This window comes from Cherax quadricarinatus, chromosome 2 (assembly GCF_038502225.1).
Source record: "Cherax quadricarinatus isolate ZL_2023a chromosome 2, ASM3850222v1, whole genome shotgun sequence".
Classification (NCBI taxonomy): Eukaryota; Metazoa; Arthropoda; class Malacostraca; order Decapoda; family Parastacidae; genus Cherax; species Cherax quadricarinatus.
In genome coordinates, this window is record NC_091293.1 from 59868672 (window position 1) to 59886509 (window position 17838).

The 17838-nt window shown below is 43.7% G+C and overlaps 1 protein-coding gene across 2 annotated transcripts in view; it reads right to left on the reverse strand.

The window, feature by feature from the left end:
* Nucleotides 1–9964: 9964 nt before the first annotated feature.
* The window catches only part of KdelR (ER lumen protein-retaining receptor), a 140198-nt gene continuing 132324 nt past the window's right edge, over nt 9965–17838 (reverse strand). For both annotated transcript variants that reach the window (XR_011392395.1, XM_070088539.1), the window contains one exon: nt 9965–12644. Coding sequence is in view for 1 of the 2 variants with exons in the window: in XM_070088539.1 (XP_069944640.1) it covers nt 12610–12644 (35 nt within the window). In the remaining variant the exon portion in view is untranslated. The remainder of the gene's footprint in view (nt 12645–17838) is intronic.

The window sequence follows — 17838 nt, forward strand, 5'->3', positions numbered from 1 at the left end:
TTTACAGAAAGATGTTTAGTGACCAGGCTGCTGCACAGGCCTCTCAAGTACACCAGTTACACACACAGCAGCCACTACTGAAGACCCTCGGATGAAGGTCTTTTCAAATAAGTCCACAGTGACCTTGCACCAAAATAAAGGTAGGGTAGAAGGTATTATGTTTTTAAGGGACCGATGTAGCACTTTCTCCCTCTTGCGCAAGGATGTGTTACCAGAGTCAGAAGATACTTACATTGGATTATATATTGTATTGACAGAAATAACCGGATCTACTATTAGGACTCCAGTCCACAGGGGCCCAAGACTGTTCAATTGCCTCCCAGCATACATAAGAGGGATTACCAATAGACCCCTGGCTGTCTTCAAGAAGGCACTGGACAGGCACCTGACCAACCGGCTGTGGTTCGTACGTCAGCTTGCATGCGGCCAGTAGTATCAGCCTGGTTGATCAAACCCTGATCCACTATGAGGCTTGGTCTCAGGCCGGGCTGCGGGGGCGTTGACCCCCCGAAACCCTCTCCAGGTAAACCTGGAGAGGGTTTTACAGATGATATACCTTTTGAAGGTGCTGACCTCCTGTTAAGTAATAATGAGATGGGCCGTCTCGAAAGTGAGGATTCTTTGGTATGGAGGGACCCAGAATCACAAGTTTGGGAGGAAAAAACTAGGGCTACTGTGCCTGAGCTGAAGTTTGCCTGGAGAAGGGTGCCATTGTGTGCTGTAACTAGGCAAATGTCAAAGGAAAAAGCTTCTGTGCCTCTCCTTGATTCTTCTGATGCTGGAGAAGATTTGAGTTTGGGAAATTTATTCCTGGAGTCTAGCCTGCAGGAGACTCAGGGTAGTGATGAACCAACCCAGTTTGAGTAGGGGTCTGGGAGCTGGCATAGGAGTGGCGACTCCAACTCGAGAACAGCTGATCAAGACCCAGGGGTGTGACGACACCCAGAAGGTTATTCAATCATCGGCAGTTAGCGAGGGAAAAGCCTCCCAACTAATTATTTTTTTTACACAGAAGTTGTTTTAATGAGAAAGACACTATGTGATGATCCTCAAATCCATAAATATAAAGCACCTATACGAAAAACAGTATAGAATGGGTCACATAACCAGAGACCAAACAAAACGTTACTCATCAATCCTAACCAGCCTGATAAGAAGGGCAAAAAATTGTGTCATGAGAACAGATTATCCAGCTTAAAAGGTGATATAAAAAAGACCTGGAAAACCCTATCTGAAATTCTAGGAACAAAAAAGATATCAGGAAAGTGCAATCAAACTAACAAAACCAGATGAACCCCAACTCCCACCAACTGAAACAGCAAACATTATTATTATTATTATTATTATAATTATAATCAAGGGGGAAGCACTAAACCCATAGGATTATACAATGCTTGGGGGAGGGATGGAAGGTATTCAGGCTTAATTCAGGCTTAGATCAAGAACCCCTCACCAGCATCAAGGAACCTTCCTTGAGGGGTGAAACAGCAAACAGACTCAATGTTTTCTTCTCCACCATAGGTAAAATCCAAAGGGAAGGACCCTAGAGGCTACAAACAGGATGGGGAAAAGGGAGGGATGGGAGGGGAGGGATGGGGAGGATGGGACTGGGAGACTCCAGTTCGGTTGGAGGAAGACCAAAGGGTCTAATTTCTCAGATCAAGAACCTCTTCTCCAGTCACTACAAAGATTATTATTATTATTATTATTATAATCAAAAAGAAGCGCTAAGCCACAAGGGCTATACAGCTCACTACAAAGAGACCCCCACGAAGAGGTGGCCTAAGTAAAGCCTTCTGTCTCTGAGACAGCAGATTTTTTATTCATTTAGGTAAACTTGGGGCAGCGATGAGAATAAGTTGGATGAGCTTCATTACAATTAAGGCAAGAGGAAGGTAGACTACAAGATGTATTGACATGGTCGGTGGCACCACAGACTGGGCATTCTGCTGTGGACCTGCAATATTTCACTGGATGGCCAAAAACGCCAGCAATTTCCACATTTCTGAGGTGTAGGGATCAACTTTTGGACTTGTAAATGGCGTCCTCAATATAAACCAAAGACAGAAGTTCACGGCAGTCAAAAGTTAAGCGAGCTACATTGCATGAGAAGTTTCCATCCACAAACAAGTAATATACATGTACCCACCTTGAGAATTGGGAGGTCTTGGAGCTCAAGTTACTCCAGAATGTCGTTACCACAAGTTTAGAAATCACGGTGAACAATGATACGAGGCAAAGCAAAGGTGCCACTACAAGAATTGAGAGAAACGCATGTTTGAATTGTTACCGGAATAGTATCTATGGTGGCAAGGAGAAAGACCTTCAGCTTGGCCAGGATTTTGTACCGTGACAATGCATGCACCACTCGAGAGCAGGAACCAAAATATTTTGACTAACACAGTGTAGGAGCGCCTTGCTGATTATGATCAGATAGTCAGTGGAAGATGTCGGTTGCAAAATGAAGAACCTAGTCCACTGTGTACTATGCTAGGTAGTAAGTAAAGGAAGTGTGTGTCGCATTGGTCTTTTCTGAGTAGTGAGAGGCATTCATAGTAGTATCATCAGAGAAAGGTCAAGGTCATTTAGTTGTGGGACCAGAGGTGGTCCATTTTGAGGCTGGTGGGCAATCTGAAAACCATTGCACTGTGTGGGGAGAAGCCAGAAGCACGGTCAAAGACATGCAGAGGTCAGACATGTCAAATGGTCAGGCCAGGCCTTGGTATCAGGAGCATGCGATGAGATACTGGGGCATTAGAAAGATTCAAAAGATGGTCCGGTAATAAGGCAGGATCGGAAGAGGGTGCTGCTGCAGAAAGAGGCCCAGGAGGAGCAGTTTCACGGATCTGGGACTCCATGGTTAGATCTGTTTTTTTTTTTAGAAAAAAAAAATGGGGAAAATGTGAGGGGGTAGCTCCTAAGAGGAATGAAAGGGCCGTAAATCCCACTCTCTGCTCCTAAGAGGACCTCAGCGCAGCTAGTAGTGCAGATGTGGCATGGAACCCATGCTGCATCTGCACTACTAGCTACCAACAGTCTGGGATAGCAACTTCACATCTAGCGAGCCACCTCAGGGGATAAGAGAGGGTGGTCTGATACCCAACACAGAGCATACCTCCTTTGGCCACCACCTCCTGGAATCTGACAGGCAGCCTCCATTATTATTATAATCAAAAAGAAGCGCTAAGCCACAAGGGCTATACAGCAGGCAGCCTCCAAAGTTGCACCAGTCACCTGAAAGACACCCAGAGGGGGATAGGGATCTCCAGATGATCCAGATTCCACGGCAAACTACACTACCACCAAGGACCTCAATGGAATGGACCACAGTACCCTTCCCCAACCTAGAAACTACAATGCCTGAGGGAACAACCCCAAAGGCTGGAAACAGGAAAGGGATTATTATAATCAGAGTAAGTGCTAAACCGACAAGGGTCATACAGTGCTGCGGGGCAGCATGTGGTGCAGAGGTTACAATCAGCTAAGTGGAGAGGGGATCAGAGGTGAGGGAAGAAAAGGGATGGAACTTTGACACATTGCGCTAAGCGCAATGTGTCAAAGTTCGTATAAGGCAGTTGCTGACAAAAAGTCACAGAGTGCTTGGGAGTCAAAGGTGGGGTCGTCTGCAAGTAGAGAAGATAAAGTAAGAGTGGTAGGGTGGCAGCATCATTGGAGGTAAATCAGGCAATCGACAAGTGAAGAACAGAAATAGGGACCTGACATGCCTCACAGAGAGGAACAGGGCATCTGTCCATGAAATATCCATGGATAAGGCATGTATGATCAATGCAGAGCCGGGAAGGTGCAGTCTCTCGAGAACGGCAATGGTGGTAGGAAGATGGCCACAAACCTAAAAGTGGTTTTAATATAGCGCAATGTTATGGCGTATGCCCGACCACTGTTGTTGCAAACTGCAGCAGAGACGGGCAGAGACGACTGGAAAACAGTCCCTGTACTGAATACCCCTATAAGAAACTGGGAGATTATGCACCACTGACTGCACAGCAACATCTGTCTGCTCATTACCCTGCACAACAAAGTGACCAGGGACCCTGTGCAGGGCAATGAGCAGACAGATGCTGCTGTGCAGTCAGTGGAGATGATGTAGCATACCAGTGTGGATATCATCAGGTCTCGTTGCCGATGGCCGGCAAATGAAAAACATGGACTCCAATTCTAGGACAGTAAAAGGTATGTTATAGGGATCCAGTCCATCAGAGGAGAAATCTAAGGGCAATTGCTCTTTGGTAGGCTTAGACACGAGAAATGAGGGACAGAGATGAAGCCCTCAGGAGATATGGACAAGATAGTTCCCAATTTCTGTGGCAACTTCTAGAGGTTCTGCAACATCAACTCCAGCAATCTGCAAAACAGGAGCTGGGTCCGGAGTGTACTTACCACACAATTTCCGCACCTTTCTCCAAATCGCGCACATAAGGGAAAACGAGGTAACAGTAGACACGTAGTCTCACCAACAATTGCGTTTAGCATTGCGGATGACACAGCAAGCAACTGCCCTTGCCCACCTAAAATCCAACAGACACTACACAGTAGGATTATATCTATAATAGCCACATGCAGCACGTTTTAAATGCCCTGCACGGGAGCATGTTGGAGACCACCAAGGTACACATGCCTGAGAATGCCTACCTGAGGTTTGGGGGATAGAATGCGTCGCCACAGTTAGGACTAAGGTCAAAAACTGGTGTACCAGTTCACCAATAGAGGACGAAAGGGGGTCCTCACAACAGGTGGTAAGATGGGAGTACAAGTCCCAATCTGCTCTAGCAAACTGCCAACGAGGGCTACAAAAGTGTCAGGTGTGTGTAGCACAGGTAAGGAGGATAGGAAAGTGATCACTATCACGTAAATCTGGAAGAACAGCCCGCGCAAAATCAAGTGCAATGGGTGAGGAAGAGATAGAAAGATCAATGCAGGACAGAGACTGAGTGCGAGAATCAAAATGGGTAAGAGCACCCATATTTAAAACATTAAGAGGATGAGAAGCGAGAAGAGTCTCCAACTGATCACGAGTGTTTTCCCTTCCCACATGTGATGTTGGGTAATTTTAATGCTCACCAAGATGGGTGGCAGTAGAGAAGAAATTAAAAATGTGATATCAGAGATACAGAGTGCACAGAAGGGAGAAAGAGAGAGCAAACTGCAATGTGTAAATAAATACAAGCTTCAGTATAATGCAGCGAGGAACGAACAAAAACTTGTTGATATGGTGTATCAACGCACGCAAGAAGTGCGCTTTCAATAAATGATTCGTCTGGTAAAGGATCGGAAGAATGTAACAGCACATAGCCTGAAACAGGGTGAATTACAGCAGAACGAATTTTGGGCTCTTGCAACCCAACACGTACTGGGGACAACTGGGAAAGCAACACTTGGAGTTCCCCTCGATTCCCCCTAAGGCCACGAATATTCCATTATAAAAAAGACACTATGTACAGAAATAAAAATGGCAACAATAAGAAACGATAAAACCTATGGGCTTTTAGGATCTGTAAAGTCAACGTGTGGGGGTAATGGTAAGCAAGGAAGAATTAGAATGTTGCAGAGGAATAGATTGTGGCAAGGGTGGTGAAATAGAAGGGGTAGAAGGAGGCTCGTTGGTGTCCATTGGGGGTGTAGTCTCCGCATTATAGCTGAAGATAGCATCTAATGTCTCAGTTGTTAAGGAAGCCAACGATACCATGATGTCAAGAGATAGGAGAGGCATTGCAAGTAAAGGTCAGAGTAACTATGGAGGCAACCAAAGAGGTCTGAGGGGGGTGGGGAAGTATGAACCTGGAGAGATGTGTCGGCTGGGGTAGAAGTCCTGCAGTGTAACAGGAGAGGAGGAGGAGGTTGGAGGGTAACTATGGAGAAAGATAGGGGGGGAACTACACTAGGGGGGGGAACTACACTAGGGAGGTGAACCTCCACCTTTATGCGAGAGCTGGAAATGGGGTGAGAACTAGGCTCTAAGGCAGAAGATAGATTCTGTACAGGCGATGGGCACGAAGAAAGTGTAGGTCTGCGAGGTCTCAGACTGAGAAGCAAGTGAGCGAGATGAAGGCGGAGGTAGGAGTGTCAGAGAAAACTGCAAAAGAATTAGAAACTGTGGTGACCCCAGAAGACACAGATGCAGAGGGTTTGGGAGGCGGGAGGACCGTCGAGGTTGGAGGTCTTCGGGCTACTCGAGCATACGGGACACGAGGAAGCTTTCCTTGAAGGCGGAGCTGAGAGAGAGCCAGAGTGCAAGGCCCTCACACTCCTTAAGATAATGGATCTCTAGACCTGGCAACGGTGTGAAATGGAAGGATGAGGTTCCTTGCAATTGAGACTAGAGGGAGGAAGATTACAAAACGTATTGGAATAATCTGCTGCACCACAGACTGGGCATTCTGCCGCCGATCTGCAGTGTTTAGCGGGATGCCCAAAATGCCAGCAATTACGACCCTGTTTGGGAGTGGGAACTACTTGACAGACCTCTAGGCAATGGCCCGCAACAGAGACAGAGGTCGGAAGTTCATGGCAGTCGAAGGTTAAATGAGCAACGTTACTAGAAAAATGCCTCTGCCCACAAGCAGGCAGGATGTACATATCTACCTTAAGAATAGGGAGGTTCTGAAGGGCTAATTATTCTAAAATATCATCGCTGCAAGACAAAAAATCACTTTGTACAATGGTACACGGTAAGACCACAGTACCACTGCAAGAATTAATAGTGTGCTTACAAACGGTTATGTATGGAAGTGATGCAGAAGAGAGCATGAGCTTGTTCTGAATTTTGTATTGTTACAACACTTGCACCACTTCGAAGTGTGTGGAAGGATATACAGTGGACCCCTGCATAGCGAACTTAATCCGTGCAAGAGGGCTGGCCGTTATGCGAAATGTTCGCTATGCGAATTAATTTTCCCCATAAGAAATAATGGAAATAAAATTAATCCGTGCAAGACACCCAAAAGTATGAAAAAAAAAATTTTACCACATGAAATAGACATTTTCCTACACACAAAGAGAAGGATACATGCACAAAAGTAGAGTAGTACATGCACAATATATATTGTGCATGTACTACTCTACTAAATGAAGAATAAATGACACTTACCTTTATTGAAGATGCAGCAATGACTGATGAGACACTGTGTCCTGGGAGTGCCTTTTCCTCCTGAGTACTGTAGGTCCTGTTTGGTATTTTCTTCCAGAACAGGCCTTATCACACTGTGTATGTCACTACGATTCTTAAATCTCTCAAACCAACCTTTGCTGGCTCTAAATTCACCAATATGAGCACTAGTTCCAGGCATTTTCCCTGTTCACCTGGGTGTTAGTCGACTGATGTGGGTTGCATCCTGGGAGACAAGATTAAGGACCCCAATGGAAATAAGTTAGACAGTCTTCGATGACACTGACTTTTTTGGGTTATCCTGGGTGGCAAATCCTCTGGGGTTAATTGTTTCTTGGTATTCTCAATAAGCCACACCAACAACGGTGGTACAGCAGCAGCAGCAGCAGCAGACGATGCTACAGCAGCAGCAGCAGACGATGCTACAGCAGCAGCAGCAGCAGCAGCAGACGATGCTACAGCAGCAGCAGCAGCAGCAGACGATGCTACAGCAGCAGCAGCAGACGATGCTACAGCAGCAGCAGCAGACGATGCTACAGCAGCAACTGACGATGTTACAGCACCAGCAGACGATGCTACAGCAGCAGCAGACGATGCTACAGCAGCAGCAGACGATGCTACAGCAGCAGCAGCAGACGATGCTACAGCAGCAACTGACGATGTTACAGCACCAGCAGACGATGCTACAGCAGCAGCAGCAGACGATGCTACAGCAGCAGCAGACGGTACTACAGCAGCAGCAGCAGCTGACGGTGGTACAGCAGCAGCAGCAGCTGTACCACCAATAGTAGCGATGGTTGATTGGGGTTTATTATACAACCTGGCCAGCTCGGAGACAAGCACTCCACTTTCATACTTATCAATGATCTTTTTCTTCATCTCCAAGGTAATTCTCACCCTTATTGCTGTAGGGTTGGCACTAGAAGCTATCTTGGGGCCCATGGTCACTTATTTTCCAGAAAAAAATCACCAAAAACACTGTAATAATACGAAATGTTCCGATTGTATGCTTGGATGTTACCGCGGAGGCTGGCTGGTAAACAATGCCACCGGCGGCACATGTGAGCGTGGCTCAGGCCGCACATTGGACGCGTCTCGGACGAAGGCCGCTGAGCGGGTTTTTGTCCACTATGCGGGGCAAAATTTTAGCGAACAAAGCGTCCGCTATGCGGATTGTTTGCTATGCAAGGCGTTCGCTATGCGGGGGTCCACTGTATTTTGGCCAATGTGCCGTAGAAGTGTTTTGCCAATTCCATGATCAGAAAGATAATCAGTTTGAGACGTCGTTTGTAAAGAAAATCATTTTGTCCACTGCACACTCACCAATCCAATACGCAAAGGTAGCGAGTGTTGAGCATGTTGTTTTAGAGCAATCGTCGACGAACTGTCATCAGTAGGTTGTAGTATCGTGGGCAGTCTAACCTGAGGGAGGTGGGCGATCCGTAAACCGTTGCACCATATTTGGGGAAGCCAGATGCATTGCAAAAGCCATGCCAGAAGTAGCAGCACGAACAGAAACGGGTGACACTGCAGCACCTGAAGCAGGTGACGAGGCGTCACCAGCAGAAGGTACAGGGGTATGAGAAGAGTCAAGAGAATGGACTGATAATGATGCCGGGTCAGAACAAGGCATGGGATCAGAAAGGGGTCTGGGAGGAGGAAGGGTTTTACTGGGCAAAGAGTCCATCATAAAGGTGCTTCTTCTGTGATATCTCCTATGTTATTTTAAGAAAAAAAAATGAAAGAAAAAAGAAGAGGGACAGTCACTAGGAGGCATGGAGGGACCAAAAGCTCCACCCTTCATGCAAAAGGGTCTTGAGCCCACAGGTAGTGAAGATGCATCGTGGAACCCATGCCATACCCTACCCTTCACGCCAGTAAACCAGTGCTCCAGGATAGCAGCCTCACATCTACTGAACTACCTCAGCGGACAACCTGCCACAAAGCATACCTCCTTCGGCTGCCACCTCCCAGAACCGACAGGCAGCTTCTGGAGATACACCCATTACCCAAAGGGCACCCCACCCACTTCCTGGAAATCCGGGAAGGGAGTAGGGCACCTTCAGACAATTCAGATTCCATGGCAAACCACACCACCCCAAGGGACTTCATGGAGTGGGATGAATCCCGGCACATCACCCCCTACCTAAAACCTGTAGTGCCAGAGGGAAGGACCCCCAGAGGCTACAAATGGGATAGGAAACAAAGGGAGGGTGGGGAGAGGGGAGGAAAGGGAAAAAAAGGGGGGGTATGGGGAGGGTGGGGTAGGGATGGGAGGAATGGTGGGTAATTAGGTTCAGTTGGGGGAAGTAGACCAAAAGGTCCAATTCCTCAGACCAAGAACCTCTTCACCACAAGGAGCCCCTCTTGAAGAGGAGCAGGAAAGGAAAAGAGGGATGGGTAAAGGAGGAATGGGAAATTAGAGATGGGAAGAATGGGACAGGGAAGGGGAGGATTGGTGTGTAATTGGCTTTGGATAAAGGAAGACCAAAGGGTCCAATTCCTGACACCAATAGCCTCTTCGGCTCAGCAAGGAGCCCTCCCCCCCCCCCTCTCTCTCAAAGAAACACTTAATGCTCTTGGTAATCCCAAACCATTTTCTGTCAACACACTGAATTCTTTGCAAATTCACACCACACTGTTCTCAAACATGACATCTTCACTGCCTTCAGCCTCCTTGCTGCATCATTTCAAGCCTATGCCTAACACCTAAAGTACTTCTACCACTAATTTGGTAGGTTATTAATCAAACCATTTAACATGCAAACAAGGTTTGTACTTGCTTCACACTGTCCATTCACAATCTAGAAGAAAACATTACAGGATATTAATGGATTTACCTTATTATACAAACTTTATTGACCACAATGACTTTCAGGAGACTGTTTCTTAAAAAAATTACTCCAAGTCATTTACCTTTAGTATAGGACTGGAAACCAATGGAATTTACCAGGGGATAATACTGTTGTAAAAGGAAATACAATGAAACACCACTAAACCGACACCCTAACTTCCAAATAGTTGGGTTTTTCAAGACTTTCTCCAGTTCTGAATCTGTAGGCTTTTGGTTCACATACCACTTTGTGGGGAGTATCAGCAAGGAAAGTTCAAAGGTGCAACACTGCACTTGAAGTATAGACAGGCATTAGTTCATCATATATTTCATAATTATCAAGATTCTTAATTTTACACCTGGTCTGAATGCTGATGACTAATAAAAAAAGAGAATGAAGTGTAAACGTTGTGAGGCAAAGTCAAGTGGTGTGGGAACATAGCATTATAAGGATGATCAATGCAGCAAGTCACTGTTATATTTAAAAATAAAGATGTAGCCATGAATGAGCTGCATAAATGCTACTTCTAAATATACCAAGAATAGTGTGAGCAAGACAAAGCAGGCAAGGATAAGAAATGCAAATGGAATGAACCAAAATCTTGGATGATACCCCATGACTGAGGTAAATAACACTGATGCTACTACACTGCATATCTAATAATTAGAATTATTTTGCTAGGATGAGCAATTACATAATGAATATACAGTTCGATATTTGTACCCCTCATGATACTTAAATCTACACCTATATGAAAATAGAAGAAAAAATATAAATTATTTGATTAACTATATAGCAAGGTGACAGCTTCTGCTACACTTTTCTGATCAGTAATTACTAACGTACATTATGCTGTAATTACGCAGTTCCCAGATTGTCTTGTAATCTATTAGTGATATTCACCACAAAGCACTAAACCCAGCCTTTTACCTTGGATGCTTAAATGTTCTTACACACCTATTAATAGCTGTACTTAAAAATTTGGAAGAACACATACTTTAGTGAGTGGTAAGAACAATTATTTTATTTTAAATTTATTTTTCAGAAAGTATATCTTGTATGTACACTAATTTTTCAGGACAACTGAAATTTACATATTTGAAAGTTTTTGGATCCAACATGTCTGGTTCAGCCATGTGCCACTGCATAAAAAAATATATCAAATTCAATGTACAGTAATGACACATTGGGTGAATTCAATGTTTGAGGATGTGCAATAAAAATTAATTTTCATTTTAACTGCTAAATGAAAAGATACAGATTGCAAAATACAAAATATTTTCCATCTTCACAATGTTCTCCTGACGTCACCGAGTACCAAAACAAAAGTATAAAGGGGTATTTATACAGTACAATAAATTGCTATGTCCACTGCCTATCATAAAAGCTAACTAAATAAAAGGCATATATTAAATTTGAAAAGTGCATACTGGAAGTCTTCTATGCCCTCAAAAACAGGACATCAATCTGCCTCAATGTGCAAATGTTCTTTAACAAAATCAACTTAAGTCTTAATTACTGATTTGTAACAAGATGTGCATAGTCTAAATGCAGCACTTCAAATATGGTGTTACAGTATATGCGATCACTTCTCTCAGAGCATTCTGAATTAAGCTAAACATCTTATTACAAACTGTAACTGTCTAATGCCACATTCACTCAAAATATGAAAGATGAAGATTTGAAATAAACTTACAATACAAAAAAAAAAAATTACATAGGTTTAGGAAATTGTATGCTAATGCATTCTAATCCTACACTGTTTGAATTTTAAACCTGACATACATATACCTGGTCATTGAAGAAACGGTGCTTATGATTCTAAGATGTAAATTTACAAAACAAATATTTTCAGGCTAGTAATATTAACAATTTGGTTTTCACTGGTATTCACTGAAACAAAATAGTAGTATCATTTCCAACATGTTACTCTTGTGCGAGCTTCCCCATCAAGTAGCACTTCATCAATGTCAGTTTAAGTGTATTCAATGTTCAACTGAGTAAAGTTCTTTTTAAGGTGATTTTTTTTTTTGTACAACTTTATGTGCTATTAATGCATGAGCACCATTTGCTCTTGCTAACTACATATGCATCACATCAAAATCCCCCTCATTCCAGCTTGTGCATTAATATTAAATATTATAATCAAAGCAAGTACTAAACCCAAGGGTTAAATTATAAAAAATCACTGTACTTTAAATATAAATGAAAAAAAATATATAAAACACAACCAAAATTACAAACCAACCAGTTGAACTATGCTAACACACAAGATATTTTGATTTAGTGACAGTGCTCATATGTTTCATGGAATCTGTTTAAACACTTGTGGTTATATTTTAAATCTTTTATAACCAAAAATAAAAATGACTGTTTCTTTACAGGTATAAAAAAAAAAAAAAAAATTACAACTCCAACATTCTCATTCAAATACAGTCTTAATTTTATGGGAGTGTTAACACACACCAAGTGGCTCTTCTTGTTCAACTTTATACATTAGAAATTGATTCTTTCAAAGAATTATGCAAGTTCCATATAAATTAAAGAGCAATTAGGTCACCCCAAAAAAAAAAATGAATGATAAAGCACTATGTTGCCAGCTGCTTTATTACAAGGGTGAGGCAGCACCAGGAAAAACTTGCAGTCGTTGTTCTAGGCTGGTAACTGGAGCTTCTTTCCTTGCAGTACTGAAATACAAAAGAATGCTTTAAAGACTCAATCATAATCTTTAGTTATTTGGGTTACTCAGTCAATATACACAATAAAGCATCACTGTTCCTGAAGTGAGGATGTAACTGCCCCAAAAAAATTTTACATTTAAGGATTCCTTCATCCCTGATAATTGTCATAGTCATCCTCAACTCCTGGAAGATGTGGAACTCTGTCAAGATTTTCTTTTTACAACCTAATACATTATTAATACAACTACCAGATCCAGGATTTATCAAAACATTTAAAGTGCCACTACAGGTAATGTGGTGCAGAAACCAGCAACAACAATTAATGAGACAGTGGAGCACCAGAGTTTTGGTACAAATTTAACATTATAGATGTACTCCATGTCAAAAAAGCATGGGATCATGTACCAAAATCAACAATAAATTCTTGTTGGAGAAATATATGGCCTAGTATAGAGAATGATTTTACAGATTTTCCTTCAGTGGAAAGCCAAGTTTAGGAAACTGTGGATCTAGCAAGGAGAGTGCCAGGTGAGGGATTTGATTTGCAGCCACATGACATCAGGGATTTGATGATATGCTGCCAGATGATATCAGTGAAGTCCTAGATGGTCATGAGGAACCAACTGTAGAGGAAATGTCACTGGAATTAAATTCCCAGCTGCGGAGAACAGAAAATGATTTAGAAACCGAGTCTGAATGACCCATGCTGACACTGCAAGAGATACGTGCATCACTGAATACAGATTGCAAACATGCATACTTGTTCAATGAAAAGGACCACAACTTGTCTCAAAGCACTGCTGTAAAGCATGCTCTGAAGCAAGCAGTTCGGCCTTATTTATACAGTAGGGCCCCACTTTATGGCGTTTAGCCTTACAGCATTCCGCTAATATGGCGATTTCAAATTACAACCAAAACTTTCTATATGCTGAGTAGTCTCAAATGCTGTGTGCCACCCACCACCCGGTTTTACATTCTCCGTGAGCACATTTCTTTATTATGTAATATTAATCACTCTTAGGCACATTAAATGACTTATTTTATGTTAATATAGGCATTTTCATTAATCCATCTATGATACTTTCTTCAAAATTATATAAGAAACACGTTACATAGCATATAAACATTTTATGTTTGTATACCATGGAGGTGTGGTAGCCAGGCAGAGAGAAAACATTACGTCTCTCCCCTAAATGCATTACGCTTTTGTTTACAATTCTCGGCATGAAGTATTCATTACTTCTCCCTTTGCTTATGATGGCATCTAAAGATAGTTGATAGAAATGGTTAAACTCGGCAAACATTGTATGTCAATAGTAATTATTATAATAAAAAAGAAGCGCTAAGCCACAAGGGCTATACAGCACTGCAGGGTAGGGAAGGAAGCGAGGGTATTGGATGGCAGAAGGGAGGAGGGATGATCAGTAGGTTACAGAAAACAGCGGGGCAGGGGACAGTACGGGGGTAGAGGGTAGCAAGAGATTGAAGAAGAAAGGGCTGAAGGTATCAGAATTTGTGAAGTCAGTTAATTGTTGTCAAAAAGTCAATGAGAGTGTCCGGATGAAAGGTGGGTTCATCAGCGAGAAGGGAAGGTAAAGAGAGAGCAGCGGAGCGAAGACGACGACGGAGGTACATTCTGCGTGCTCGTTGATAAAGTGGGCAGTCCAACAGAATGTGGCTGACTGATAATGGAGCTTGGCAATTCTCACAGAGAGGAGCAAGGCGCCTCTCCATGAGATATCCATGAGTAAGACGAGTATGGCCAATGCGAAGACGGGAGAGAGTAGTCTCCCAACCTCGACACTGGTGATAAGAAGACGGCCAGTAACCTATACTCGGTTTAATAGATTGAAGTTTGTTGCCGAGCATAGTAGACCAACGTTGTTGCCAACGGGTGTGAAGGTGGGAAGATATTGCAGCAAAATAGTCCGTAAATGGAATACCTCTATATGAAACTGGTAGGTCATGTACTGCTGACCGCGCAGCAGTGTCTGCCTGTTCATTGCCCTGTACGTCAACATGACCAGGGACCCAACAAAAAACTATCTTTATGCTTGGTAAAGATGTGGCGTAGCCAAAGTTGGATACGGAGGACTAAGGGATGAGGTGTATCAAATTTCTGTATAGCCTGTAAAGCACTAAGGGAGTCTGAGACAACCACAAATGATGACACAGGCATAGATGCAATACGGATAAGTGCTGCAAGGATGGCATACAATTCAGCAGTAAAAATACTAGCCGAAGATAGTAAATGCCCTCGTACGACGCTGTCCAGAAACACTGCTGCGACTCCTACGCCGTCAGAAGACTTAGAGCCATCTGTGTACACAGCAATGGCATGAGAATGAGTGAAAGTGGTCAAGAAAAAGAGAGCGGGAAGCGACCGTAGACAGTTGGGCTTTCAAGCAAGGGAGAGAGAAAGAACAGACTCGAACAGCTGGAACTTCCCAGGGGGGTAGGGAAAAGTGAGATGCTACATGAACATAGAAAGGTGGTAATTGAAGAGAAGACAAGAGCGAATGAAGGCGAAGAGAGAAGGGACAGAGTAAACAGGGGCGGTGAACAAATAAAGAATGTCTATTAATATCAGTGACCATTCTATAAATGGAAGGAGTGCGGAGATCATGAGAGCGTACATAGCAGCGAAGGCAATGGGCATCACGGCGATCGGATAAGGATGAAACGTTCGCTTCTGCATAGAGGCTCTCGACAGGGGAAGAGCGAAAAGCACCAAGGCATAAACGTAATCCTTGGTGATGAATGGGGTTACGGCTAGAGAGAGTAGCAGGAGATGCCGCTGAATAGATCTGGTCACCATAATCAAGTTTCGATAAAATGAGGGTGGAATGTAGGCGAAGGAAGGTTCGACGATCAGCTCCCCATGAAAGATGAGCAAGGGTTTTAAGAAGGTTCAGCCGGCTGTGACAAGTTGCCTTTAGAGAGGTAATATGAGGTTTCCAGGATAACCTACGGTCAAAGAGGAGGCCCAGAAACTTGACTGTATCACGTTCAGGGATACGGGAGCCATAGAGGTACAAAGGATGGTCGGAGATGACAGAGCGTCTAGTGAAAGTAATTTGGTGGGTTTTAGTGCTGGAAAATTTAAACCCATGTGTGGTGGCCCAATTGGAAACACGGTCGACTGCATGCTGGAGAGAAACTGTAATGAGGTGACAGTCAGCACCTGCACAGGCAATAGTGAAGTCATCAACATAGAGTGATGACCAAATATTTGATGGAAGACTAGAGGCCAAATCATTAATAGCAAGGAGAATAAGTGTTGTGCTCAGAACACATCCCTGGGGGACACCTTCAGCTTGGATAAAGTCCGGGGAGAGCACATTATTAACCCGAACACGGAAATGCCTGTCAGTTAAAAAGTTCTTAAGGAAGGATGGTAGATTGCCTCGAAGGCCTAAGGAGTGGGCTTGGGCTAAAATATTATACCTCCAAGTTGTGTCATATGCCTTCTCAAGGTCAAAAAATATGGCAATAACTGAGTGGTTATTCACAAAGGCATTACGAACATACGTATCCAAGCGTAGTAAGGGGTCTATGGTAGAACGTCCCTTACGAAAGCCATATTGATGAGTGGAGAGACTGTTGTGTGTCTCTAAATACCACACTAAATGCCTATTTACTAGGCGTTCCATCACTTTGCAAACTGCACTAGTAAGAGCAATGGGATGATAGTGGGAGGCTTCATGTCCTGTAGTGCCTGGTTTGCGGAAAGGGAGAACAATGGCGGATTTCCACAGCTGTGGAAGAACTCCTTGTGACCAAATAAGATTGTAAAGGCGTAACAGGACTGCAAGGGGTGACTAATGTCAATGTTGTAGCATACGAATATGAATGTCGTCGGGCCCAGCTGCCGATGATCTGCAAGCTGCAAGTGTTGCCTCCAGTTCTTGAAGTGTAAAAGGCACATTAAACTGTTCTTCTCTGAGAGAAGAAAAGTCCAAGGGTGCTAACTCTCTGGCAGACTTTGAGGAAAGAAATGAGGGGCATAGATGGAGTCCCTGAGAAATACGGACCAGATGATTGCCAATTTCATTGGCAACATCTACTGGGTTTGCTATATCAACACCATCAACCCGCAGAACAGGAGCAGGGTCAGGAGAATATTTACCACTCAGTTCTTGTACTTTTTTCCATACTGCACTCATAGAGGAAGCAGAGGTGATGATGAAGACAATCTCGCCAGCAAGTGCGTTTAGCGTCACGGATGACACGGTGAGCGATCGCACGCTTCTGCTTAAAATCAAGAAGTCTCTCTGTGGTTCTATTGTACCGGTACCTGCCCCATGCAGCGCGTTTCTAACGTACTGCACGAGCACAAGCAGGAGACCACCAAGGCACGCATTTCTGAGAATGCCTGCCCAAAGTTTGGGGTATACAATTAGAAGCTGCGGTTAAAATGGAGGACGAGAAGAGGTGTAAAAGCTCATCGATGGAGGACGAAGAAGGAACCTCTCTAAAAACAGTTAGGTGAGAGTAAAGGTTATAATTTGCCTTATCAAATTGCCAGCGTGGGATGCGAAGAGGTGGTGAATATGAAGGGGAAGTAAAAATGATTGGGAAATGATCGCTGTCATGCAAGTCCGGGAGAACAGACCAAGTGAAGTCTAATGCGGCGGAGGAAGAGCAGACAGAGATCGATGCAAGAATGTGAGTCCGAGGATCAAAATGGGTGCGAGTACCTGTATTTAAAACATGGAGGGGGTGGGTGGCAAGAAAAGCCTCTAACTGAATGCCACGGGAATCACAGTGAGACCCCCCTAGAGGAAATGGTGGGAATTAAAATCGCCAAGTAACAGAATCGGTGGCGGTAATGACGAAACAAGAAAGGCAATATCCGGAATAGATAATGCCCGAGAAGGAGAGAGATATAAAGAACAGAGAGTATACCACCTATGCAAGTGGATACGGGCTGCTGTGTAATGCAGTGAAGTATGAACAAATAGCTGATGGTACGGAATATCAGTGCGTAGAAGAAGGGCACTTTCATTAAAGGTCCCATCAGGAAAAGGATCTGAAGAACACAATAAATTATAGCCTGAGATGGGAGAGATAACAGCAGAGTGTAATTTTGGTTCCTGTAAGCAAACACCAACAGGGGAAAACTGGGAGAGTAACATCTGAAGCTCACCCCGATTACCCGAGGCCACGTATATTCCACTGTAAATAGGCCATGATTGGC